Below are 27,924 nucleotides of genomic sequence, written 5' to 3' on the forward strand. Positions count from 1 at the left end.
AGAGGGATGAGAAGGTACTGGTGGGCGGGGAGGACAAAACAGTGGTTTTGAGTTTCGGCTTTGTATTTTTACTATATGACAACCCTGCTCACACCCAGAGTCCGGACATCTCGATAAGGACCTGAGCTTCAGATTCCCGCCCCAAGTTCCCACTTTGCTTTTCTCTGGGCACCTTGTACAACACCAGAGTTGAGCCCCTGAAAAGTTAGTGACCTCCACGCCTAGTGCCTTATGAGTGATAGACACATCTACCTTGCTGCCTCCGTAGGATAACAGAGAGCCAGCAAAAACTTAAGCTAGGGAGTGGCATACCTTTTACTTAAAAACAACAACAACAACAACAAAAACCCACTAACTGCAATATGAGGGTAGATTAAAAAAGAAAGACCTGGAGGCTGGGGGAGTAGTTAGGAAGTTGCTGGGGTGGAAAGTGGTTATGTTATCAAAGAAACATTCAGGAAGTGGATGGACCAGACTTGGTGACAGGGGGAACACTGGAGAAAAAGAGGAGCAAAGATGGTGTCCGAGTCCCCTAGCTCAGCCGGGTTGGCTAATGTCCCAGGGATGGCTGAGACTGCACCGGGTGAGTATAACAAGAGGGCCGAGTCAGAACCTGGGGAAACCCAAAGTGTGAGGCTGGACACAGGCTCACAGGAGGCCAAGAACCAGGGTAAGATAAGAGGGAGAAAATCCAGGGGAAGGAGGCATCACGTAGATTTGGACCATGAATCGGTACAGAGAATCACAAATCAAAGAGGCCAACTAACTGAAGGAGTGAAAAGTTTCTGCTGGATTTAGCAGTCAAGTGACTCGTAGTGAAATGATGACCAAAGTCCAGTCACATGGCTTAAAATGGAGACGCCGATGTGTATCTTCCTGAGGCAGCTAGAGGCAGAGGTATAGAGAGATTGCTTTTGGCATATGGGACAGTACCCTGTGAACAGGAAAACCTAGCTAATAGCTCAGGCTCTGCTACATAGCTTCCTATTTATCTTCTTGGGCTAAACACGTGCGCTCGCCCAGCCTAAACACAGGGGACCCTAAAGCCCAAGGCCCTTTAAAAGACTTAAAATCACTGCTGCATTCCGCCTTAAGTCAAAGCCACTTTTTAAAGTTTTAAATAGTTGTAGGAGAAAATTTTTAGGTGCAAGATTCTTCCTTTGAGACTAAGGGTACTCTTAAAATTAGTCAAACTGTAACAACTGATAATAGAGCTGGTAATTTTGGAACAAGCTTTTAGTTCTTATTAGCCTAATGCAAAATTATTTCTTACACATACTCCTCAAACATTTCATAAATTAGCTGGGGTCATGTGCATAAATTCAACTTTTAAGAAATTAAAATTTCATTTGAAAATTAACATTTGAAATATATTGAACAATAGGATGTTCCATTTAGCTTGTCTAGCAGAATCTTTCTTTAGAATTAGTGCTTACAGTTTGGCATTTGTTATATTAATTTTCTGGCTTTGACTAAAAGAGAAGTGAGTTTTCTGGCTCTGGCTCAGTTAGAGCATCATCCTGACACTCCAAGGTTGTGGGTTCAATCTCCTGTCAGGGCACATACAAGAATCAAGCAATGAAGGCATAAGTGAACAAATCAATGTTTCTCTCTAAAATCTGTATTTAAAAAAAAACAGCTTTTAAAAAAGGTGAAGTGAGTTTTCTAAGTAATGGACTTGTAATATTCATGCAGGAAAACTAAGCCTAAGAAATATGAAATTAAAATTAATGTTAGAGAAAGTAAGTTAACTGCCTATGGTCATTTAGGTCAATGCTACTGAAAGTGAAGGTTTTGCAGGTGAACACGCAGTTGACAAGCAGATGCCATCAGGCATATGATCAGAGCAAGCACCCCAATCTGTTCAGGCAGGGTGAATCTGGAGGCCCTGTTTACTCCAATTCACTCTCAAGTGGTCCTTCGTGATCAGATCCTTTTGTTGGGAGAAAATGTTAGCACTCGAGGTCAGCAATTTCATACGTGGTGCACGACCACGCAAGCCCTGAAGCTTCCTGCTGGGGGCAACCCGATGAGAGCCCCTACGAGCCGAGCATCACCGGCGCCTGTGCCCACGACTCGGTGACGCTCACCCGGGTCCCCAGCCCGGCTCCTGCGCCCGCGCCTCCATTGGGGAACCGACCTCCGAGGGGCGTGTGGAGGCGCCGCCACACGCGATCGGCCGGGGGCGGGGCGAACGTCCGCGGCAAGTCTCCGGGGTGCGCGCGTCTCTCCGGCGCGGGGACTCACCGGGCCCACCCGCGCCGCATCCCCGAGATGCGTGCCCCTCCCGCCGCCACCACCCCTCACGGCCGCCTGCAGTCTGCCTCGGGCTGGGCGAGAGCTCAGAGCGGGAGGAAGGCGGGCGCCGGGAGGACGCTAGCGGCGGTAGGAGGCGGGCGCGGGCGGTCCCGGTAGAAGCCGGGCGCGGGAGGACGCGGGCGGCGCTGGCTGTCCTCCCTTCTGCCCGACGCCGCCCCGCCCCCGGCGCCACGCACCTCCCTCGCTCCGCCCCCGAGCGCCCGGCGGCCAATCACAGCACCGCGCACGTGACGAGCGCTGCCTGCGATGACCTCATCCCTGGTGTGGGATGACGTCAAATTCAAGATGGATGGAATCACAGCGGCAGCGGCGGCTGCGGCGCGCGCGAGCCGAGTGTGAGCGGAAAGGGACCCGGCGTCTGCCTCCGGGCTGAAGACCGGTGAGTAAATGTCACGCCCCTCGCCCTAGGAGAACTGCGGGGCCCCGTGGAAGGCCACAGCCTCCCCGCAAAACGCGGCCTTTCCTGACGTAACTCTGAGGTGATTTCTCTCCTGTTTTTTCTCTCCTGTGGGTTGCGGGCTTTGAGCGCTTCTGCGCGTGCGCCGGCTCCCGTCCCTCACCGAGCATGCCCTGGGCTCCCACGTAGCCTATTGTGCCTTCACACTGCGCATGCTCCTTTCCCGCACTTGGCCTCGCCCTCGCCACTGCGCATGCTCGGTCCCTCACTGGGCTTCCCTCGCCCGGCCAGGTGGCCCTGGGGGCGTACGCGCCGGGCCTGTGAGCAAGCTACTGCGCCGAACGGTTGGGACGCCTTCCCGTCAAGGGCGCGTGCTCCCGTCCGGCGTATTTGTGGCGGCGGCCACTGGCCGGTGTTTGCTGAGGGGCGCGCGAGCGTGCGCGGAAGCTGGAGGGTCAGTGGGACCCCGCACCTGCCACGGCCTACGCCCCTTCCCGCCGTCCTCTCGGGCCCCGCCGGCATAACCGACCTGGAACCCAGGTCGACTCTGCTTTCCGCGCCCTGCCTCCCGGCCGGGCCTCCGCCAAACGCCTGGACCCCAGAGCGCACTCCTTTCCCCCCAGGCCCTCGGGAAGACCTGTTTCTCTGCTTCCACCGCCCGCCGCGGAGCACAGCCCCCTCCGCTGGCCACCGGCGTTTCTGCTCGGCTTGGGAAAACCCCGGTCTGAAGTCTGCGGCCTGCGGTGGGGAAGGGGGAGGGGGGAGTCAGACCGGCGGCGCCAGAGACCCCGGCCCAGAGACTTCCGTTGGCCCTAGTCCCCGTCATCTTGTGATGGGTTCTCCGATCGCCCAGATCACTTATCGGGAACATATTCTGTAGCTCACTACAGAAGATCGTACCTTTGACTGCAGGAGAGAGCCCCTCTGTCCTAGCCCTTAACCCCGGTTACTGTGCACTCCAGCCGTAGGGCTGCGGGTCTGAAGAGTGCGTCTGCAGCAGCACGTTTGGAGGTGGGGTGTTTTTACGCAGGTTTTGCAGCGGGGTGCCTGACAGTGGGAGATGGGGCAAATATTCCTCTGACTCCGCACAGCGTAGCAGCCAGGGGTTTTCCGTGCAAGAGCCAACACTAGCATCTGAGGGCATCAGTGTATTACAGCATAGTCCAGCGATTGTTCATCATGATGACCCTGAGTCATCAGTAAGGAGCCTGCATTGTGTTCTGCTTACCTCGTTTTAAGAGGACAGGAACATGGGTTGATCCATTTTAGGAAGATTTCTCCGTGACAGTTATTTTACAAATTTTTGCCTCCATGCTTGGAGCAAATTCCTCATTCATATGTAATGACTAATATATCCTCTACATTTAAATTTAAGTATCCTTAAATATTAATGACAAAAAGAAAGTAGAAATTTGGGGCTTTGGCTTACTTCAAAGTAACTTTAATTCATTCTTTTAACACTATTTATTGAATCTATAGTGTGCTTCATTCTGTGGAAATATAAGTTGAAAAAGTTATAACCCCTGCCCTCGAGGAATTTACAGTGTTTATGCAGGAGGTGTTAGGTGTGTAACAAAAAAGGGGCTGAGTTACTGAGGGAGTCTGGGTGAAGAGATCACTGAAGGGGCAATTTTAGATGTCCCCAAAGCCAGTGGGGATGGGAGAGCAGATCTTGGGCTGTTTACGCACGAGGCCTGACAGGTCATGGAGACTAGCTAGAAAGGAAAGGGAAGAGGTTTCTGGTTTAGGAGACCTGGTGGTTGTCAGCACACCAAGCTAAATAGGAAATATGTGAAGACAAGCAGCTATGGGGTTAGGGGCGGGAAGGTGTGGATCTTACCTACAGTCCTGGACATGTGGGGTTTCCTGTGATGGAAGTCTTCACTGGGCACCTGAGAGGCTGGAGTTCCGCGGAGAAGTCCAAGCAGAGATGCGGATTTCAGTCATTGTTCATTGGTAAATAAAGCCACAGGAACTCATACACAAAGCAAAGAAAGCTGCACGTGCTGAGCTCTATAGCAGATGCTGGAGCAATAAAGGTGAGCAAGTCCAGGTCTTGAGCCTTTAGTGTGATAATTTCTCTCTTTCCCCAATAGATTACCTGCCAGGCGTTGTGCTAATCCAGTGGTCGGCAAACTGCGGCTCGCGAGCCACATGCAGCTCTTTGGCCCCTTGAGTGTGGCTCTTCCACAAAATAACACGGCCTGGGAGAGTCTATTTTGAAGAAGTGGCGTTAGAAGAAGTTTAAATTTAAAAAATATGGCTCTCAAAAGAAATTTCAATTGTACTGTTGCTATTTGGCTTTGTTGACTAATGAGTTTGCCGACCACTGTGTTAGAAAATAAAAAAGCATAATTTCCACTCCTGCACTTAATTGGAATGTCAGAAAACTGAAAAAAAATCAATAAATACTTATTGTTGTGCAAGATACTATGTTGAGCATTGTGAAGAGTGTCAAAAAATATTAAATAGATTCTCAGTCCTTAAATAGCTTACAGTTCTGTTGGGGAGACACAGATGACTAACAATATAAGGCACTGAATAAACACTACATCAATGATGCTACTCTGTGTAATACAGGAGTTGAAAGGTGTTTTCTCATTATAGACTGAAGTAGTCAAGGAAGGTGAATTAATTCGTTTTCTAGGGCTTCCATGACAAAGTACCACACACGATAGCTTAAACACAGAAACTTATTTTCTCACAGTTCTGGAGCCTGGAAGTCCAAAGTTAAGGTATAGGCAGGGTTGATTTCTCCTGAGGCCTCACTTTGGCATGTAGATGACCATCTTCTCCCTGACTTCACATCATTGAACCTCTGTGTTTGTGACCTCTTGTTGTAAGTCAGGTTGGAGTAGGGCCCAAGGACCTCTTTTTAACTTAATTACCCCTTTAAAGACCTTATCTCCAAATACACTTACATTCTGAGGTACTGGGGGTTAGAACTTCAGCATATGAATCGGGGAGAGGGGCTGGTCACACAATCCAGCCCATGGCAGAAGGCTTAATTGGAACTTGAGCTGAGCTTTGAAAGATAATGTTGAGCTGAGTGGAGTGCTGGGGAAGGAGGGGGCTGGATATGAGGTGTAGAACATTACCCAGTGGGTGATAGAAGAAGCAGGACGTGCAGGTTGTGTCTCAGAGATGAAGTGTTTGAAGCAGGAAGTCATCACAAGGATAACGAAGGGGAAAAATACCTAAAAACTAGCTTGAAACCAAATTTACAGAACCTTGGAGCACACGTTTTTAAAATTTTGCATTTTAGCCTAATGGAGAACCATTGTTTTTATAATTTTGTTTTTAAAGTCAAGTCTGGCTCTTTTCACTCAGATCTTACGTCTCAGCTCAAATGTCACAGCAAGGCATTTCCTTGCCCTCAAAGCACCCTATTTCTTTCTGTTAAAACACTTAGCACAGTCTGAACTCATCTTTTTTGTTTCCTTGTTTATCCTCTGATTTACCTCACTAGAAAGTAGGAGCCTTATCTATTTTGTGCAACCCTGTATTTCCGGTATATCTTACCATCTAATAGGAGCTCAATTAGAGTGGATTAATAATGCTGATACTTAATGTGTTCAGTCAATGAACGATCAAAGCTTTGTTTTGGAAAGCTCAGTCCAGCCGCAGTTTATCCATGCATTTGGAAGGGATGACAGGAAGAATGAATACCACATAGAAATATGTTAGTTGGCATCATTTAATAACAAGAACAGGAAAAATTGATTGATTGGGTTGACTAGAAAAAGAAATTTATTATAAAGATACAGGGTTGCTCTTGAGGTTTAAGGAAAAGCTAAAGAATTGGGCGGAAAGATAAAAACCATGGTATGTAACTGCAGGACTCTGTAGCCAGGTCTTGGCAGGCTGCGCTCCCAGACCACTGCTGAATAAATCCGCTTCGATCACTTACTGCCTTTGTCATCGTTCTCAGGCCAGGTTCCAGAGGGAGCGTTTCTAATCAGCTTGGCTTTGGTTATGTACTTACTCCTGAGCAAGGGAGAGCAGGCATCAGACTGTACTTAGGGGGATGAGGGTAGTTCTTCCAAAGCCAAATCAAGGGGCTTCCTGCTGCGGCTGGAGGAGGAGTGGCTGCTACGCGGCCAAGACCAGAGAGTCTCCACTCACCTGAACTGAGTTACAGTAGAGCCATTCAGCTGGAGGTGCAGAGAACACACCTTTAATCAAAATGACACCTTCTCAAGAGACTGAAAATGTGGTGAGATGTGATCCAAGGGAGTGACTGACATTACTCTCTTGAAGGATCAGATAAGCAAGACTGGCTTTGAAATCTGAGGAGCTTCCAATAGTTTCTGGATATCTATATTGTCCCAGAGTGAGTGTCAAATACAGGTGCATTGTCTCTCTGTGTGTTTGCTTTTTGTTACCTGCTTTCCCTCTTTTTTTCCAGTGTCATTTTTAGGACTGTATAAGCAGTCCCCAACATTCCGAAGAATTCTGTGCTCAGAGTTCAATTCTAGGTTAATATTGTAAATATAAAAAGACATTTCTCTGTAAGTCTGGTAGTAAGGGTTTTGAGTGCTAGTCTTGGAACCAATTTGATCTGTAATGTACCTTAGCTCTAATGCCAGCCTGAGTTTTAGTCTCCAAAACTTGAAAGTTAGTGAGGTTATTTTGGTCCCTTCCCATCTTCCTTTCTGAGCCCCTTACTCATCTCCAAGTGTCTTTCTATCCAGGTGCTTATGTGCTCCCCCTTTTTCTGTTTCAATCCCCAGAATGCTGTGTATTCCAAAAGGGCCTGCCTTCCACCCATCCCCTTAAAAATCTTAACTCCTTGCAACTCCTCTAAATTTGGTATAAAGAGGGAATTATTTTCATTGAAATAAATTATATTAAAATATGAATTCCCCGCTCCTCTTAGCATTTAGTATCTGAGGACTTTGAGGTGGTGATATGAATTAATTTTTTGGAATCCAGTTATGAAGGGCGTTGGGCCAGGGCAAGCCTTCGGGAGTTTTGAAGCCCAGGTAGGATCAAATGAGTGTTTCTGAAAAGTACCTGTAGTAGAAAACCTGTATTAATAATCAAGTGAGTGTTATTAAGTCAAGTGAGCTGTGAGTCCCAAACCTTCCTGATGTCCCCCTGTTCACTCATCCACCCTCCCACCCCTGGCCTTAATTAACTGCTTCCTGAAATCAGTATTATTACACACTTCTTGTGTCCTTCATCATGCATGTCCTATGACAGGAATGTGTGCTACTGGGCAACAGGCAGCTGGCCAGCTCATTCATCTGCCATCACCAGCACCTCTTGTGATACGTGACATGTAGCAGGCCCACATAAACATTCAGGAAAGGAAGGAAATAAAATGTGTGCTTGCCATATCGGAAACACTATATATACTAGGAACTTTCAAACATACTGTGTCTTTCGTTCATCATGAAAATCATTTGTCGTGGGTAATGTTAGCCCTGCTCATCAGGTTAAGAAAACTACTAGTACTCAGAAATGTCGAGTGATCTTTACAAGGTTACATATCTAGTAGGTGGCAATGCCAGGATTTCAGGCAAGTACACAGATTTGAAAGTCTTTCCATGACTTGTTAACCATAAAGATTCTCTCATTTGGAAATTTCAGGAAACAGCATGAAATAGAAACAATTCAGGCAGTTTGGGAAGATATTTGTGTATGGGGGCCGAAGTGGTAAGCAAGCCAGCCCTGTTTCAGAATCTGGTTTTCCTGGGGGATTTCCTCCACGCTTTTTCTGCCACTCATAAAGGGGACTTTTTTTCCCATTTCACCCACTTTTAAGAGTACAGAGGTTTTTCTGCCATGGCTGGTAGCAAGAGCACCTGCACTGATGAGTCAGGTAGAGATGAGCAAAGGGAAAGGTACAGGCTGTGGAGACAGTGGCAATGTGTGTACATAGAGCTTTTAAACTTGTGATGCACTGTCTTCTTCTATAAGTCAGAGGCTGATTATTCATAATTAAAACATGGGGGCCTGTGAGAAACGGAGTGTGATAAGCTGGCAGATTTATGGAAGAGAAAGTACGTCCAGTAACAAAGCTGGCCTCGTCTGAGGGCAGAAGAGCGGAAAAGGCAGTGGGTTTTGAGAATTCAGTTTGCACATCCACCAGCCACACAGGGTTTTGCTGGATTACTTCATGACATTTTGCAGTGTGGGGTTTTCCCCCCTTTTGCCTGGATTTTTAACATAGCATTTTGTATTTTTAGTTGTTAAGCTCCATTAAAACACAGAAGTTCAAAATGTTACTTGTTTGCCAGCTCTACCAGGAAAGGAGCCATTGTTTTTCAGTTTTAGTGATTGAATTAAAAGATAAAAGCAAAGGCCTCAACCTGAAGGTGAGGAATCTGCCCTGCCCTGTGCTCTCTGTCCTGTTGCTCCAGACATCTAGAGCCATGGTCGGCAAACTGCGGCTCGAGAGCCACATGCGGCTCTTTGGCCCCTTGAGTGTGGCTCTTCCACAAAATACCACGGCCTGGGCGAGTTTATTTTGAAGAAGTGGCGTTAGAAGAAGTTTAAGTTTAAAAAATTTGGCTCTCAAAAGCAATTTCAGTCATTGTACTGTTGATATTTGGCTCTGTTGACTAATGAGTTTGCCGACCACTGATCTAGAGTGTTGGGCTCCTGGAGAGGTGGAAGAGGTCACGCTCCTCTTACAGTCTTCAAATGTAGCCCCCAGGGCCTTCAGGCCTCTATCTTCTTTCCAGCCTCGTCACCTGCCTTCCCCTACTCACCGGCCTTCCCCTATGTGTGTCCTTTGCTCCAGCCCGCCACGGTGTCTTGTCCCTATGATGTTGGACATACTGCTACTGTCCTTGAAGTGCCCTTCACCCTTCCTTCCTGACTCCTTCCATGTTCTTTGTTGTTGTTGTTGTTGTTGTTTTGGTGGTTAATCCTCACCTGAGAATATTTTTTCCCATTGATTTTTAGAGATGGGGAAAAGAGGGTGGGAGGAGAGGGATAGGCGGGAAAGAGAGAGAGAATCATAGATGTGAGACACATCGATTGGTTACCTCCCCCACGCACCCCAACTGGGACCAGGGAACAAACCTGTAACCAAGGTACATGCCTTTGATCAGAAATTAAACCTGAGACCCTTCGGTGCGTGGGCCAATGCTCTAACCATTTCCCAGGGCTCCTCCCATGTCCTTAACACCTGCTTGTTCATGAGGCCTCTTACCTTGCATGCCTTCTCTGACTTCCCTCTCACCTGGATCAGTGCCATCACCTATATTCTCTCTACTCTGTGAACCTGTCTGGTGCTTAGCATATTGGAGCATGATGACAGATTGACTTGCCCTGTTCCCACACAAGATTTCAGATGCCGTAAGGCAGGACCATGCTTGTCAGATTGATATCTACCACGTCTAGCTGGTTCTGGCACATACTAGACGGGTGCCCAGTTATTAGAAGCATGTAACGTGATGACTAAGAGTCCAGGCTCTGGGGCCAGACTCCAGACGCACTACTAACTGACTGGGTGACCTTGGGTACATTACTTGACCTCTCGGTGCTTCCATTTCCTAATTTGTAAAACAGGGATGATGACAGTGCCGAGCTTAGGTGTTATGTGAGAATTAAAAGAGGAAACTAGTGGCAGGTGATGTAGGGATTAAGAGTGTGGCCCCTGAAGCTGAGTCCTGCTCTGCTGCGTACTAGTAAGTCTGTGTCCTTGAGCATGTTCCTTATCTCTCTGTGCCTTCGTTTCCTCATCTGTAAAATGGGCATGGTGATAATAATAGTACCTATAGTGTGGGGTTGCTGTAAATATTGAGTTAACAAATGAAAAAGGTTTACAGTAATGTGTGGCAATAAATGTTCAATTAGTGCTTGAGTGAATAGATCGGAAAATACTATAGAGTTGTTTATCAGGCATATCAGGAATTTAGACATACTTAGCCAGTTCTCGGGCAAGCAATCTCATTGATAACTCTAAATGGAAGTTACAGTCAAATAGTTTTCAGTCCCCAGATAATTTTCAGGGACAATGACTATGTCTTTTACAACTCAACTCTGAGTGACTTATTGTTCCCTAATTACCAGATGTTTTTATTCAAAGACCAGAGGCCTGATGCATGAAATTCGTGCAAGAGTAGGCCTTCCTTCCCCCGGCTGCCAGCACCAGCTTCCCTCCAGCACCCAGGACCCAGCCTTCCCTTGCAGCCCGGCTTCATCTGGAAGGTTGTCCGGAAGGACGTCTGGTCTAATTAGCATGTTATGCTTTTATTATTATAGATTATAGAATCCTGTGGTCCAAGGGATTGCAAGTACTTACTTAGAACAAAAACAGGGATGATAATTTGAAGAAAGCAAAAGATGGAAACTTCTGAACAATGAAAAGTAAGAAAATGTTGACTTTAGCATATAGGAATAGGGTGCAGATGCTATGTGGAATAGCATTTGCTTCATGTTCAAGGACAAAAATCTCACTCAGTTTAGTCTTCGCACAGTTCTTCAGCCTGTATCTATAGTTTCAAGTTTCCATTGTGTCTTGTTATGTGTCCCCCCAAAAAAGCAGACCCTGGACAAGGATTCAGATGAGGATATTTATTTGAGAAGTGATCTCAGGAAGCACCAGAAAGATTATAGAGAAAGTGAAGCAGGAAAGGTGCCAGTAAAAGGTACATGAATAAATAGATTTCTGCTAACATTTAAAATATCAAAACTGAATTCTTAAAAAAAATCTGAACCAATTTTTCTATCAAATTTCATCTCAAGTAAGACCATCCTCCCAGTTGTTCTGGCAGAATTCTTGGAGACATCCTTAACTGCTCACCTTCTTATCCTCTACAGTCAGTCCATTAGACATCCTAACGACTGCCTTTCTCTTCCCTGCTACCACCGTGGCCCAGGCACCATAGTGTCTGTCTCATGGATCATTGCAGTGGACTCCTAGCTGGGCCAGGCTGCCGTCATGTCTCACTTGCATCATTGCAGCAGCATTCTAGTTGGCCTCCAGCTTTCACTCCTTCCCTACTTTCCATGGTCCATTCTCAACAATGTAGCCAGAGCGATCCTTTTAAACATAATTCCTCTGCTCAGAATCTTCCCATGGCCGCCCAATAAAAAGTGTAGTTCTTCCATGCGTCCACCCATCCCTGCACAGCCTCTTCTCATGCTTCTCTAAGGTCATCCTCCATGCCTCCCTCGGCTCTCTCCTCCATCCCTGCTGTTATCTTGACTCTCCCCTCTGCTGTAATGCTCTTCCTCAGTGACCATCCTCATGGCTCATCCTTGCCACCTTCAGGCCTTCTCAAATGCCATTTTGTTGAATGAGTGAACAAGTGGTAACAATTACTGCTTTCTCAGTTAATTCTCACAGTAGCATTGTTGAGGCTCAGAGGTTGATTAGCCTAGAGCACTTTCTTTCACACTGTCTTGACTCTGGCTAACAGGAAGGAGTATATTAACACATCCCGACCCAGTACTTATTTACATGTTTGGATATGTGTACACAGAAGCCCAACAGAAGTTCCACAAGATCTTAGTTAGCCTTACTACATTTGAGACATTCTGACATTTTTCACTTTGCCCTAATCATTTTATTGCTAGTTTTACACCCTAAATTGATTTTAAGCAACACCTTTGAAAAATACTTGTCCAAGCTTTTGATTCTTAATCTGTTGTTTTTCCCTGTGGCAACATCTGACCAGCTTTCTCAAAACTCATTAGCACTAAAAACTGTTCAGTACTCAGCTAAGTTGCTAAGTGTGGTATTATAAGCTTATCTCTCTATGCTGACCTGTGTAAAAGATGACAAGGGTTTCTTTGCACATAAATAGATGTGTGATTATAAAGACAGTACAGTAGGGCTAAAGGAGAAATTAAGATGGCTAACAGAATGGGGAAAGGAAGGGAAAAATACCTTTATCAAGCAGTCACAAATACAGGCATTAAAATTTACCACTGATATGAAATGATGGCAGTCAGAAATGAACTGAAAATCAGTAAAGTCCGACCGAGGTGAGTGAGTGTGGACAGGCCACAGGCTTTGTCCCCAAAAGCAAAGCCATGCCTTTGAGTTGGTTAAATTGAGTCAGCACCAGAACAGGGAGTCAGAAGAATATTAAGGACATGTTATAGGATTCTTGGTTGCTCCAGGTTGGTGACTTACCAGGCTCTTCTTGTGAGCTCTTCTGAAGATCCCAGATCTGATTGACCTGCAAAGGCTTGTCCTTTGTAGCCAGGGGAGAACCTGCACATGTACTGGGTGTGGAGTTTGGTACATCTACAACTTGCCCTCTAGAGAATGATAAAACTGTCACAAGTCTTAATTACTTTAAATCCATTTTAATATTAAAAATAAATACCATAAGTCTTTTAAAGAAAAGATGGCATTATAAAATCAAGCCAAAGAGACGAGGTGTTACAGTAACATTATCTCTTTATGAAATGGCTTTCTTTGTCCAGAACATGGGTGGGGTTCAAGTGAACCCCCCTTTTTTGATACTGAGTTAAATGCCTATTAATCCTGCGATTTCTGAAAATAAATTGCACATAATTTGTCAGAGTCCTTACTGTGTATGAGATGCTAGCTCACCTAATCTTTACAACAACCTTAAAGGAGGGCATGGTCCATGCTCCCATTTCAGATGAGGGACCTGATAATCAGGCTAATCGACAGCAAGGGAGGAGCCAGCTTTCGAGCCCCAGCTTCTCGGGCAGAGCCTGCATCCAACCACTAGGTTGTCTCACCTTTAGATTTGAGGAGCATGTCAGGTAAATCCCAATTCAATCCCTTAATTTTGAATTAGTAATAATTTAGTTTAGACTCAGGCCAAAGTTTCCTTTATGCTATGGTTGAACATGTGATTTGATTACAAATAACCAAATGTAATTACATATGGGAACCCTGCATACATGAGAGGTCCAGAGACAGACTGGGGAAATGGGGTATATGTGATATTGTGAGCTAAGGATGAGGTAAGGCACCAGGGGGCTTCAGAGGAGAGGAGGTTCATTGTAGGATGATAAGAGCAGATGTTCAGTAATTAGTAGTTTGTCCTACCATATAGAGAGGTCAAAAAGGTTATCTGATAATCTTCTTATGGGCACGTCCCTAATTCAATTCTTCTAGGTTGCTCAGAAGGCAATGTTTCTCTTGGGGTATCTGTTGCCTTTAACTCAAAATAATTCACATACCTCAGAAGCACAACTTGGGTGACTCGTTTTGAACCCCGACATAGTAATAAAAGGACTTCCTTTCAGAATTATAGATGTCAGGCATTTCAGTACATCATAACTTCCTCTCTGAACTAATAAGAATAGAACCAAACAGGAAATGGATAAGGACCCTAAATAATAAACTATTATTTTTAAATATCACTTCCTTACATATCTGCCATAGTCAAACAGCCTTTTTGATGGTATGAAAATGGCTGTGTTATAGTCTGTAGTTTCTAAAATTCCTCAGTTTTAATAATTGATCTTCTTATGCCATGAGACCTGTTTCCTCATATTTTCTGTGTTATTTAAATAAGATTGTTTATACAAAAGCTTTTGTGTGCCTATAATCTGCTAAATATTGGCACCTCTGAAAAGACAGTTAGTTAATGGTCCCTGCCTTTGCGGAGCATTTCACCTGGTGGAGAACTTTTCACTGCATTATTCATAATTTTACACTTTGTCTTTCAGATAAGCCCAAGCAATGGAGGGATTACAGCATTACATCAACCCAGCGCATGCCATTTCTCTCCTGAGCGCACTCAATGAGGAGCGCCTCAAAGGACAGTTGTGTGATGTGCTTCTGATTGTTGGAGACCAGAAATTTCGAGCTCACAAAAATGTCTTGGCTGCTAGCAGTGAATATTTTCATAGTTTATTCACAAATAAGGAGAATGAGTTGCAAACTGTATTCCAGCTTGACTTTTGTGAACCAGATGCTTTTGATAACGTTTTGAACTACATTTATTCCTCATCTTTGTTTGTCGAGAAAGGCAGCCTTGCTGCTGTGCAAGAACTAGGCTATAGCCTCGGGATTTCCTTTCTGACTAACATCGTTTCTAAAACACCTCAAGCACCCTTTCCAATGTGTCCCAGCAGAAAAAGAATATTCGTAGAACATGATGAAAACAGTTCTCAAAAGAGAAGTGTCATTGTCTGTCAAAGCAGGAACGAGGCACAAGGGAAAACCGTCAGTCAAAGTCCACCTGAAATAAGCCATACTTCCCAGCCCTCCCCAAACATTGCAGTCAAGGCCAATGCCAGTAAGCCACAGGTTTCTAAACCAGTCGAACCACTTCACGATTTGTCGTTGACTGAAAAAAGTTGGCCAAAAGATGGTTCTGTGGGCTACACACAGTCTCTTGAGTGTGCTGGACCTCTGGATGACACTAACAGAAGCAGCCTGGGGAAAAGGAATGCCGTCCTGTCTTCCGCACCTCCGCAAGACAGAGAGGCAGTGGATGACAAACCAGGTGGAAGCAGTCAGCTGCCCAAAGGAAAAGCCATAGAGCTGGCTCTGAAAAGGCCCCGGCCACCTGTTCTGTCTCTTCGAAGCTCATCAGAGACTCCCTATCTATTGAAAGAAACGAACAGAGGAAATGGCCCGGGTGAGGACAGAAACTTGTTGTACTATTCAAAGTTGGGCTTGGTGATCCCGTCCAGTGGGTCTGCTTCTGCAAACCAAAGCATTGACAGAAGCGGCCCGCTTGTTAAGAGTCTCCTGCGACGGTCACTGTCGATGGACAGCCAGGTTCCTGTCTACTCACCCTCAATAGATTTGAAATCTTCCCAGGGGTCGTCTGCAGTGCCAAGCGATGCACCAGGGAATGTGTTTTGTGCTTTATCTCAAAAGTCATCTTTAAAAGAGGGTAGTGAAAAACCAACCCCAGATGATGGGACTCCAGCTGCACAGCCGCACCGCCTCCGGTCCTTCAGTGCTTCTCAGTCCACAGAGAGGGAGGGCGCACCCCCTGTTGCTGAGGTTCGAATCAAGACGGAGCCCCGCAGCCCATCCGCGGATCCCTCCGACATCATTCGGGTCACGGTGGGAGATGCCGCCGCCACGGCATCCAGCTCGAGGGACCTTCCTCTGAAAACAGAAGACGAACAAAAAGACATGAGCAGACTCCCAGCAAAAAGGAGGTTCCAGGCGGACCGAAGACTGCCCTTGAAGAAGTTAAAGGTGGATGAACACGGCTCTCTGGTGTCAGAAGTTAATCTCGAGGAAGGCTCGAGCCCCACACTCAAAGCAGATTTTCCAGATTCTGACTTGAGCAAAGATGAATTTGGTGAGTTGGAGGGAACAAGACCAAACAAAAAATTTAAATGCAAACATTGCCTTAAGATCTTTAGATCAACAGCAGGTCTTCACCGGCACATTAACATGTACCACAACCCAGAAAAGCCCTACGCTTGTGACATCTGTCACAAGCGGTTTCACACAAACTTCAAGGTGTGGACCCACTGTCAGACCCAGCACGGCATAGTGAAGAACCCGTCACCAGCCTCTAGTTCACATGCCGTTCTGGATGAAAAGTTCCAAAGAAAGCTGATTGACATAGTGAGAGAGAGAGAGATTAAGAAGGCCCTGATCATTAAGTTGAGGCGCAGCAAGCCCGGTTTTCAGGGGCAGAGTAGTTCCCCAGCTCAAGTCATCAAGAGGAACTTGAGGTCGCGAGCCAAAGGCGTGTACATTTGTACTTACTGTGGAAAGGCCTATCGCTTTCTCTCTCAGTTCAAACAGCACATAAAGATGCACCCCGGAGAGAAGCCTCTTGGAGGACACAAGGTCGCTAAGCCGAAAGCTCTCGCTCTTGACGGTCCGGTAGCGAGCAAGGAGGTTTTCCAGTGCCGCCTCTGTAACGCTAAGCTCTCTTCTCTCCTAGAGCAAGGCAGCCACGAGCGACTGTGCCGGAACGCCACCGTGTGCCCCTACTGCAGCCTTAGGTTCTTTTCGCCCGAGCTCAAGCACGAGCACGAGAGCAAGTGTGAGTACAAGAAGCTGACGTGCCTCGAGTGCATGCGCACCTTCAAGTCCTCCTTCAGCATCTGGCGGCACCAAGTCGAAGTCCACAATCAGAACACCATGGCTCCAGCCGAAAACTTTTCCTTACCCATCCAGGACCACAACGGTGAAGTCACCAGCTCCTCCAAGCCCCAGGCCCAGCCCGAGCCTCAGAAAGCAAACCACGTGGTCACACCAAAAGATGACAATGCGTTCAGTGACTGTTCGGAGCAAGTCAACTTCGATTCGGAAGATTCCTCCTGCCTTCCCGAAGACCTTAGCCTTTCGAAGCAACTGAAGATCCAGGTCAAAGAGGAGCCTGTGGAGGAAGCTGAGGAAGTGGCGCCTGAGGCCAGCACAGCTCCCAAAGAAGCAGCTTCCAGCAAGGACCCGGGCCTGTGGCCCTGTGAGAAATGCGGCAAGACGTTCACCTCGCACAAGCAGCTGGAGCGGCACCAGGAGCTCTTGTGTTCCGTGAAACCATTCATCTGTCACGTTTGCAACAAAGCTTTTCGCACCAATTTCCGGCTCTGGAGTCACTTCCAGTCCCACATGTCTCAGGCTACAGAGGACTCAGCGCATAAAGAATCTGAAGTGTGCCCAGTTCCCACAAACTCTCCGTCGCCGCCACCTCTGCCCCCACCACCGCCGCTGCCCAAGATCCAGCCCCTGGAGCCTGACAGTCCAACGGGTCTGTCTGAAAACGCAGCTCCGGCCACGGAGAAACTGTTTGTGCCCCAGGAATCAGACACACTTTTTTACCATGCCCCGCCCCTTTCAGCGATCACATTTAAACGCCAGTTTATGTGTAAACTTTGCCATAGGACATTCAAGACCGCCTTTAGTCTTTGGAGTCACGAACAAACCCATAATTAAAAGACCTCCCCTCTTCTCTATAATGAAATGGGGGCAGTCTCCAGATTTCAGCCTAAGTTGTGAAATGTGTCATATAATACAAAAATATTTTTTACAAAATAATAATAAAGGTTGGAAATTGTTATGCTTGAGTATAAGTTTGAGGTAAACTGACATTAATTACTAATGTCTACTCAACTTAGGAAAACACTTAAAAAATACTGTGCTTCTGGACCTTACAGTCACAGGACAACTTGACTTCATTAATGTTGAAATTGGTTGGTCTTGGTTGTTTGCATGATTCCTCATTCCAGTGTCAGTTATAATCTTTAATTGAGGTGGTTTTGTTTTCTTACTGATTTGCAACTAGTGAAATACTATTAAAGAATTTCTGCTTTTAATTATATCAGACACATAAGTTCTAGTTAAATCTCAGCCATGTTCTTAAGTCCAAAACTTATCTGGAAGAAGTGGAGTAGTTTGCAGTGTTGATTTAGGTCTTTAGAATACTCTAGCAATAAAAAAGTGATAAACCTCAACTTTAAGAAGTTAATCCTGACACTTGATAAAAATATTTGGCATTTCGTGGATAAAAATATTTGGCATTTTGTGGTCATGTAGAACTTTTCGTATGAAAATTGTGAGAAATTTAAATCAGCAATAGTAATACTTAGATTTTTATAAAATAAAAACTTCCTCTTGGGTCACTTAGTGTAATTATTGCAGAAAGACTTGGGAGATGAAAATATCATTTCTGGGAGGCCCCTAAGGTCAGTTTACAAAGGCTTCAGTGGGGACAGGTGTTGTGATCAGATTGCTGCTGTGCTGTGTCCACATCACAGTGCAAGGTCAGTCCAGCACTGGAAGGACTTAGATGTTTGGTTTCCTCTGGCTTATGCTGCCACAAGTTGAAAATCTGAGTGTATTTGGGACAAAGATAACGTGGCACTAATTTTGAAATTGATAGTATAACAAAAAGGTCAGGACGTATATTTACATAGAGTCAGCCCAGCGGCTCTGAATCCTGAATTACCATTCACTTCCAGAGACGTGAAGCAGAGTGAGAAACACCACACTGCAGTCTCCACGTGCTTTTCAAAAACGATATGATATTGACAATATACAGTTTCCTACCTCTTTGTCTTGTGATAAGTTCTGTTAGAATTGGTTGGAGTTTATCGTGGTGAAGCATCCACGTGGTGGAACCGTTCTGCTTCAAGTCACTGCTTAGCATTTCCTAAATAGCTGTTTAAGTACTATCAAGGGTCCAAAATTAGTTTTGTTGTTTTGTATTTTTTTACTTCTTTTGGTCCATAGGGTTTGAGCTTTTTTTTTTTTTTTCTATTTCATATGAGTTGTAATTAAAAACCTTTCCATATGTGTTATCCAGAGTTCCAGGGGCTGTTTCAAAAGGTACAATTTTTATTTTACTTGTGTGGGGTGGTCAGATATATAAAAGTAGAAAAACTGGGGAAACTACAAAATCCTTTTAAGGTAGTGATGTGGATTAAGACTCCCAAGTTTATTAATTTTTTTTTACAAGCTATTGTTTCAAAAAAGAAAAATTAACTACTATGACTAAGAAATAGTATGCTGAGTACTTAAATTTGTGCTGTAGCAGAAAAGAACTGTCCTTATGAAACTCATTACCCACATTCCAGACCAAAGGTAGGAAGGACAGTCTCTTTATTTGAAACACAAACATTTTTATAAAATACTAATAGACTTTGTACATTATGGAAATTACATATGAAATTTTGCCTTTTATTTTTTCATTTGAAAACTCAAAAGTCCCAAAATATTTGAGTGGTTACTTCCTGTTTCTGTTCTTAAATTTGATGGTGAAAGGAAAATAAAATTAAGTTACAATTTTATTTTAAGTAATGATTATTACCATCTTTATATTTTCTTAAAGAAGTCTGCATTTTAGAGACAAAACTAAAGCATACAATTTAATGTCAAACATTAGGATGGATTATTGTCCATTGAGTTCATTCCCTGTATGATGTGGAATTTCTTACTCTGAACACCTTGGTAGCTATCTCTTCAGTAGAAGATAGTTTCCCTCAGAGTAATCATTACTTATGGCTGTTTGAGCATCTAATAAATCTGTGACACACAGTATCTTGGCATTGTAAATTCAGTATCCCAGGACTTGAACCTTTATGCCACTTTTTTGAGGTTTTTTAAATAAAGTTGACCAGTAGAATATTTTTGACCTAATTAGAGGCTCTGCGAATCCGTTAGATTTTAAGAATTGCCAGTGGTTTGTCTTGTTAGTTCACATTTTTGTCTAGGCGAGGAACGAAAGACTTCAAATAAAATTTTGAACCAAAAACATTTATAATGCAGTTCTGGTTTTTCTATTACTTTTTATACTGTATCTTAAAAGCATTAGGCTGAAAGAGTTTATTTTGGTGGTCAAAAAAAAAATATGCTTCCACTCCTGTAACTATTTTAAGCGTTAAGAAGTAAAATAATGAAAGACAAGTTTATTGCTTTATTCAGTAAACAGGTTTTTAAAGAATATCTCAGTAGGCAAATACTTGGTGTAAGATGACTTGGTCTTTCATTGTTGCAACTCTTTAGCTAGCAAATATATTCTTGAAAAAGATTTTTCTGATTGTAATTAGTTTTGAAAGTGCAGAAAGCTCATTATTCCTTGTAAGTATTCAGGATGTCTGCTTTTTTATGCAGTTGTGGAAAGAATGTAAGATGTTTTAATATATTCTTTGTTAATCTGAGAACTTGTTATTGAATCATTTTTTTCATGTTGGGGAGGGAGGGAGGAACATCATAAAACATGTTTTTATTAAGGTAAGCAATGGAGGTAACATTAGTGCACATTTTTATAGTAATATTTCAAGAATAATAGAATATTTACCTTTAAAACTGGTTTTGGTTCATATGTATTTATAATTTTATCAAAATATTCAGCTAATGATTCAACAGTTGATGTCGTGCATTTGTGGGGAGATTAAGTGGTTCTTGGTTTTCTGATCTGAACGAGTCGTAACAGCTTTGTCTTTAAAAATATGCCCCAGCACTTAATTGGTTATACTCTAATCCACACACTGCACCCACTGGTGCTGAGAATAGACACAGACAAGAATAAAACGTGGCCTTCCCTGGAGGTAAGGGGTGTTTCATCCACAGGCCAACTGGCCACGGTGAGGGGGAGACAGAATTAACTCATCTAAGTTGGCCTTGTTCCCTCTAAGTGTGTGTGTGTGTGTTCCATAATTTGGAACTCTGGGAAGTGAAATAATTTGCCTTTTCTTACTACAAAAAATAATTAGATGTCATTCATAACATATTTCTTTATAAATTGCACTAATTAATATTGGAACATTACATCAATTTCTGATGTATCAATGTTTTTGCAGTAATTTTGAAAAGCATTGATTTAAATAATGCTAACACATTATTTAGTAAGTTCTTTAACACTGGCCTTTTTAGTTGTAAAGATGGGTTTTTCCCTTGTGGCTTTAGCACTTTAAGAAGTTTGACGTTTGCCTAATTTTTGCCATGTTTGTTCAGTGCTGCTCTGGCTACGGCATTTCCACACGAGTAGGAAGAAACCGAACAGTCAGCGTCTAGATCTGGAGGAGAAAAACGAGTTCATGTAAGGCTTTTCAAAAATTCCTTGTAGAGACAGTCATTTGGGAACCAAAGTATTTTGCTGTAAATCTGTAAAATAATTGAGTTCAGTGCTCTTTGGTCATTTGTTAGTGCTGTCCAGATTTTCCAGTTACACACTTGGTTAATAATGATTTTCCAAAAGTGATCATTTCTTATTGACATTAATCCAAGACTATTCAAAACTTTCATTAAATATATGCTTATTGTTAAAAGAAAAACAAATGTGGTTTTATAATTGTGTATATTTTGTTATATCCTTAGCAGAATAATTCATTGTTTGATTTTATTTAGGAATAAGCTTTTTTGGACTGAAAATTCATAGTCAAATAGGATTTCTGTGGAATGTTAATCCATTGCTTATTCGTATCCAGTTCTGTTGTCTGTTTACTTTGCTTAAATCTTGACTAAGAATGATGGGAGTCAATAAATTTGTACTGTATTTTGTTTGGAGTCTCAGTCTCATTGGTATGTTTCACGCTTTCATACTAATGATCGATAGCATTTAAATTTCTGAAAGTGAAGATAAAACCCATCTACTTGGCTAATATGAATAACCACCTGCAAGTTGTAAGAGATTTAATTTTCCCCATCAGTTCCAGGTTGCTTGTAGAATTGTTTGCACTAAAGCTTCACTAATTTGGGCACCAGAAATATAACTAAAACCATATAAGCAGTAATCTGCCTGGCCACCTTTTTCTTTACTGGTCAAATTAGTATTTTTTAAAAATGAGGAGGTAAATGCATAAAGAAGTTCATATCAAGTGATAACCTGTTTCTTAATTTTATAAGGCTTCCATGTTGTAGCATCTTTTTTCCTTCTAAGGTGGCTCTTCCATTACACCAGCATATATTAACTTCATTATGGTATACTAGAGGCCCGGTGCACAGATTCATGCACTGGTGGGGTCCCTTGGCCTGGCCTGCGCCCTCTCGTAATCTGGGACCCCTTGGGGGATGTCAGACTGCCAGTTTCAGCCTGATCTCCGCAGACCAGGCCAAGGGACCCCACCAGTACATGAAGCCATGCACCAGGCCTCTAGTATGCATATAAGATCTTTGGTTAATCTCTTCCCACCCTCCCCCTTTCCCCTTCCCTCTGGGATTCATCAGTCTGTTCCATGTTTCCATGCCTATGTGTTGAGCGTCTGCCCCCTGATGGTCAGTGCGTGTCATAGCCACCTGTTGATGGCCAGTGGCTGTGGAAATAGGGAAGGAGAGACGGACCAGACGGTTCTTACTGGTTCCCTCCACCCAGGTTTGCATTTGCCTCTTCTGATGATTTCGGTTTCCTTGCCTGTTACCCTAAACTAGTCTTTCTGGGGAATCTCTGGCTAAAAGTTTCTTGAACACACTTCACCAGGAATAAGTGGCAAACTCTTTATTTGGATCTCCTTTAGCCCTCTTATTCCATTTCCACCAAATAAATGTGTTTTGAAATTTTACATCTGCCCTTTCTTAGTAATTACAAGCTTTTCCAGGTTTGTGATTGTTGCATTCCTGTCACATCCTCCTGGGTCTTGGGTCCACACTCAAGGCAATGTCCAGCGGGTGATATTTTTACCTAGCCAGAGAGGCTAAGTCTTGGCTCTGTTAATGTCAGCTCTTATGAACTATGGAGTTGAGTGGCAGGTATTCTTTGTACAAGGCTTATGTCTGGAGAAAAATGTCCCCCTGTTGTCATAGAAGCACTTTGAAAAGAAAGCATGGTGCAGCCCTACTGTGCATGAATTCAGGTATGCTCAGCCGTGGGCCCCCATCCTTGGCAGTGGGGTCCTTTGGTTGGTTGGCTGAACCTCATGGTAGTGCAAATCGGCATTTTGCCCAGCTGAGTGTCTTAGCTTGGTGACATCATTTCTTCTAGGAGATACTTCCCAACCCCTACTCGCCTGTTCCCCACTCCAGGCTAAAGTAGTGCCCGCTATGTGTTCCCAGAAAGCCCTGGGTTAGCCCAGTCACTCTGGCTTCCGTTTTGCCAACCTGTGGTCTATCCAACAAGAACGGGACTGGCCCGTGGGCAGGGACTATTGGTCAGCTTTGTGTTTCCATGGCCGGGCAAAGGGAAGGGGCCTAGTAAGTGTTTGATAAATAAATACAGCAAAGAAATCTTGTCAGAGGCGAGAGACAACCAGCCCATTTATTTTCCACTATTAGAAGGAAACTTGCCGAATATCTGCATATACTTCCCAGATTTTCATTCAGCTACTCAGTGAGAGACCCAGAGAGTGTTTTAATTTTTATATGGCTCCCAGTAAACTCGAGGAGGAATGGAAATGTTCAGGTGGCTGGTCTCAGATGGGGGAGTCCTTTGGATTGTAAATGCCATGCGCTTGTTTAGGGTGTGTGCGTGCTATGTGAGTGTCTCTGGCACTGCTGAGGTGCCCATTATGTCACCCCAGTGTGGCAAGTTGTTTGGATAAACTCATCAGTAAACGTAAGAATAGTAATAGCTAATGACTAGTTATTCCTAGTATCATAGTAACAACTAACAGTGAGTGTTCACTGCCTGGGAAGCATTGTGCACGTGTGTGTTCCGTGTGTGTAAAGTAGTGACAGGCTGGTTTTCCTCCCACATTGTTACTTTTCCTCTCTCCCCACACCTCCCCATTCTCAGCCCTGTAATCTCTTGTCCACTCAATCTGGAAAATTCCTCAATCGTTCTTTGACTTCATGGCCTCGGTAATTTTGAAGATTATGGACCAGTCACCTTATGAGCATCCTTTAATTGGAGTTTGTCTGCTATTTCCACATGATTGGATCCACGTTATATATTTTTGTACCAGAACATCACAGAGGCTGTGTTTTTGCATCTCAACCTATGGGTGGCATACTATGCCTGGTTATCCCTTATTGATCATTCCACTAAGATCATTTCTGCCAGCTTTCTCCACTAGGCTTTTCACCCTCTTCAGTTAACATTTTGTGGGGAGATATTTTTGAGACTATCCATTCCTCATCTCCATTTTACCCACAAATTTTACCATCCGTTGATGTTTCTTGGCTGAATTATTTTTATAGTCGTTGCCAAATGGAGATCTTCTCATACCTCCATGCTTTATTTGTGGGCTCTAACTGTAAGAAAAAAATGTTATTAATTTATTCATCTATTTGAGTGTTGTGGATTCATGGATTCATAATCTATTCTGTGGGTTATAATCAGTTGCCATCATTTTTTAAGTTTTTATTCTTAAACTAGAGGCCCAGTGCACAAAATTCGTGCCCTTGGGGTGAGGTCCCTCAGCCCAGCCTGTGCCCTCTCCCATTCCAGGAGCCCACAGGGAGTGGGCCTAAGCCATCAGTTGGACATCCTTAGCACTGTCGCAGAGGCGGGAGAGGTTCCTGCCATTGCCGCTGCGCTTGCCAGCCGTGCGCCGGCTTCTGGCTGAGCGGCGCTCCCCCTGTGGGAGCGCACTGACCACCAGGGGGCAGCTTCTGCATTGCGTGTTTGCCTTCTGTGGTCAGTGCATGTCATAAAGACTGGTTGTTCTGCCATTAGGTCGATTTTCATATTAGCCTTTTATTATAGAGGATTATCCTAGATTTAGCCAGTCAGAGCGTCTAACTGACTTCTCTGACTTTTGACATGCCCTCCCCCTTTTTTTTAACCTGGTATTTCTTTATTTAAAAATATGGAATGCTTCACGAATTTGCATGTCATCCTTGCACAGGGGCCATGCTAATCTTCTCTGTATCACTCCAATGTTAGTATGTATGTTGCTGAAGTGAGCTCACAAGTCCCCTTTATTCTTTGAGTATTTTCTTACTTTCTTACACAAGATATTCCAGACTCATCTTGTTCTTTCCCTGCCAGAACCCTGAAATTAGCCATTTTGCCAAGGAACGTGATTCCTTTTAGTGGAGAATATTGTTTGAAAACCAACATACTGGCATTAAGTATGCATTCAGTGGGCAGGCATAGAGGGAAAGAATAGACACACCACACACACACACACACACACACACACACCCCTACCTGCATTTATTTTTCAACTAGAGGCCCAGTGCACGAAATTCATGCACGGGTAGGATCCCTAGGCCTGGCCAGCGATCAGGGCCAATCGGGGCCTTCCAACTCCCAGCTGGGGCCTTCCTTCATTCCGCGCCTCCCCCTGGTGGTCAGCGCACATCATAGTGAGGGATCGAACTCCCAGTTGAACTCCCAAGGGGACAATTTGCATATTAGGTTTTTATATATATAGATTGTCTAGACCTATCTACCAGAAGTTTGGTTTGGATCTTATTTATATCTTCTATGTCTATATTCCTCATGTTAGATATTTCCTCTAGCTTTTTGAACACATGGGATACAGTTATAATGACTTTTTTTATCTCCTTGGATACTAATTCTTGCATCTCTTCAATTTCTGGGGTGGCTTCAATTTCTTTTTTTTTCCTCCTCATTCTGGGTAACATTTTCCTTCCTCTTGGCATATCCCGTAATTTTTTTGTTGGGTGGCAGACATTGTGAACTTGGCCTTGTTGAGTGCTGGGCACTTCTGTATCCCTATAAATGTTCTGGAGGGCCCTAGCCAGTTTGGGTCAGTGGACAGAGCATTGGCCCTTGGACTGAAGGGTCCTACATTCAATTCCAGTCAAGGGCATGTACCTTGGTTGCATTGATCCCCAGCCCTGGTCAGGGTGCCTATGGGAGCAACTAATTGATGTGTCTCTCTCACATGGATGTTTCTCTTTCTCTGTCTCTCCCCCTTGCTTCCACTCTCTCTAAAAATCAATGGATATATATCCTCCGGTGAGGATTAACAAAACAAAACAGTTATGGAGGTTTGTTTGGGGGACATAGTTAACTTAGTAGAATCAGTTCTATCCTTTTAGGTTTTGCTCCTAAACTGTGTTAAGTGGAATCAAAGTAGCATTTAATTGAGATCTATGGTTCCATCACTGAGACCACATTCCTACCCATTTCCCACGGGTTATTTCAGGCACTGTGTGAGCTCCCGGGATTGTTCCCTCTATTGCGATCAGGTGGTCCTTTTCCAGCCTCGGATGTCTCCTCACAAGCATATGTTGATCAGTAGCTGCTGAAGTCAAGTTGAGTTCAGAGATCTTACGAAGACAAGTTTCTGTTCACAAATCAGTGACCACAGATAGATTATCGAATAGCATGTAATGTTCGATGTTATTTTTTGTCTGATTTCTCAGTAAAAGAAAAGAACGTAAGGTGGAATATACCCTACTAGCCCTTTCATTAAAAATAAAATAATTTCCTAGAGTCACAGAAGCATGAACAGACTGTTGAACCTCAGAGGGAGGGCAGGGGAGGGTGGGAGGGAAGAGATCAACCAATGAACTTGTATGCATATATGCATAACCCATGGGCACAGACAATGGGGTGGTGAGAGCCTGGAGGATGGGAGTGGGCTGGAAGAGGTTAATGGGGGGAAAAGGAAGACCTATGTAGTATTTTCAACAATAAAGATTAAAAGAAAAAAATGTACTCCAAGTGCTGTTGGGTCTCTGAGAAGGGCTAGGCCAGTGGTTGGCAAACTCATTAGTCAACAGAGCCAAATATCAACAGTACAACGATTGAAATTTCTTTTGAGAGCCAAATTTTTTAAACTTAAACTTCTTCTAACACCACTTCTTCAAAATAGACTCACCCAGGCCGTGGCATTTTGTGGAAGAGCCACACTCAAGGGGCCAAAGAGCCGCATGTGGCTTGCGAGCCGCAGTTTGCCGACCACTGGGCTAGGCTCTGCTTCTAGCCCCCGCACATCCATATTTTAGAAACACCCAGGGAATGTTTCCTGATTTCATATATATGGTTATAGGGTTACAGATTTTTTTTTTTTTTTTTTCACAGAACAGCTGGAAATGGCTGTAGCAGTTACTAAGGAAAGGCTTCCAGGCGTCCTCAAACTACAGCCCGCGGGCCACATGCGGCCCACCGAGGACATTTATCCAGCCCGCCGGGTGCCGCTGTCTGTCCTGCTTAGCAGCAGACTCGTCCCGGGCCGCAGTGCACATCGGAATTTGTTCATAGTTGTTTTTTTAAACTATAGTCCGGCCCTCCAACGGTCTGAGGGACAGTGAACTGGCCCCCTGTTTAAAAAGTTTGAGGACCCCTGCACACTATCCAGAGCTGAGGCTCTTTCCCGAGGAACCAATGCTGATTGGTCCCAGGAGGTACAGTTGATAGAGTCCCAGGGCTCAGGAACAGTCTTACAGTGCATACAAATCGGGACATCTTCCTCATTGACATAACCGAATTTCAGTGCCAGTGCTAGGGCAGAGCGCTAGAAACATTATGTTCCCAATGAGTGGGGGGCATTTTTTTAAATATATGAAAGGCAGGGCACATTATAATTTTTGTGGGCCCTAGACACTTTGGGGAAACTTTCTTCCATTAAAATATGTACGTTAGTTCTATTTTACAACTGCATTGATATATAGAAAAATACAAACCAGGCTGGATTAAAAATTAAAATATTTTCTTCCACCCAGAGCACATTTTCTTCTTTCTGATTTTTGAGGAAATTTAAATATTCTTGTGGTTCCTAAAAAAATTTTTTTTGTGGTTCCCTGAAAGCACCAGAGGCCCTAAACACTGTGCTCTGGATAAGTCAGCGCCGATCAAAGGAAGAAACGAGGCAGGCAGCTATGCATTCAGGCCAAGAGAAACAGACCCCAGGTAGAGAGAGGGAAACTTGGGCTTCCAAATCTCTGCTAGAAAAGCTGTTCCGTGGATGATAGCCTCCCGACATGTATGTTTGTTTTTTAGCCCGACGACTGAGACTAGGAATTCTATTGGGATTTTTTTTAA

General features: G+C 44.2%; 1 protein-coding gene across 3 annotated transcripts; it reads left to right on the forward strand.

Annotated features, from left to right (window-relative positions):
• Nucleotides 1–2,579: 2,579 nt before the first annotated feature.
• ZBTB21 (zinc finger and BTB domain containing 21) lies at nucleotides 2,580–27,606 on the forward strand. 3 transcript variants are annotated; one of them, XR_013959974.1, is made up of 3 exons: nucleotides 2,580–2,698; nucleotides 21,045–21,129; nucleotides 26,965–27,606. XR_013959974.1 is itself a non-coding variant. In XM_080656956.1 (2 exons), exon 2 carries the CDS (start codon nucleotides 14,349–14,351, stop codon nucleotides 17,523–17,525), a length of 3,177 nt encoding a protein of 1,058 aa, XP_080513082.1. In that variant the 5' UTR covers nucleotides 2,580–2,698; nucleotides 14,336–14,348; the 3' UTR covers nucleotides 17,526–17,647. The 3 variants fall into 3 exon arrangements, 2 of the variants coding, with proteins under 2 accessions (XP_080513082.1, XP_080513081.1); XM_080656956.1 differs by lacking the exons at nucleotides 21,045–21,129; nucleotides 26,965–27,606 and adding an exon at nucleotides 14,336–17,647; XM_080656955.1 differs by lacking the exons at nucleotides 2,580–2,698; nucleotides 21,045–21,129; nucleotides 26,965–27,606 and adding exons at nucleotides 4,070–4,755; nucleotides 14,336–17,647.
• The last annotated feature ends 318 nt before the right edge of the window (nucleotides 27,607–27,924 follow it).

This window comes from Plecotus auritus (genome assembly GCF_963455305.1).
Source record: "Plecotus auritus genome assembly, chromosome: 2".
Lineage (NCBI taxonomy): Eukaryota > Metazoa > Chordata > Mammalia > Chiroptera > Vespertilionidae > Plecotus > Plecotus auritus.

Bases quoted from the DNA above. Each gene is read 5' to 3' on its own strand.
- ZBTB21 (XM_080656956.1), top strand. From the start codon at position 14,349: ATGGAGGGATTACAGCATTACATCAACCCAGCGCATGCCATTTCTCTC.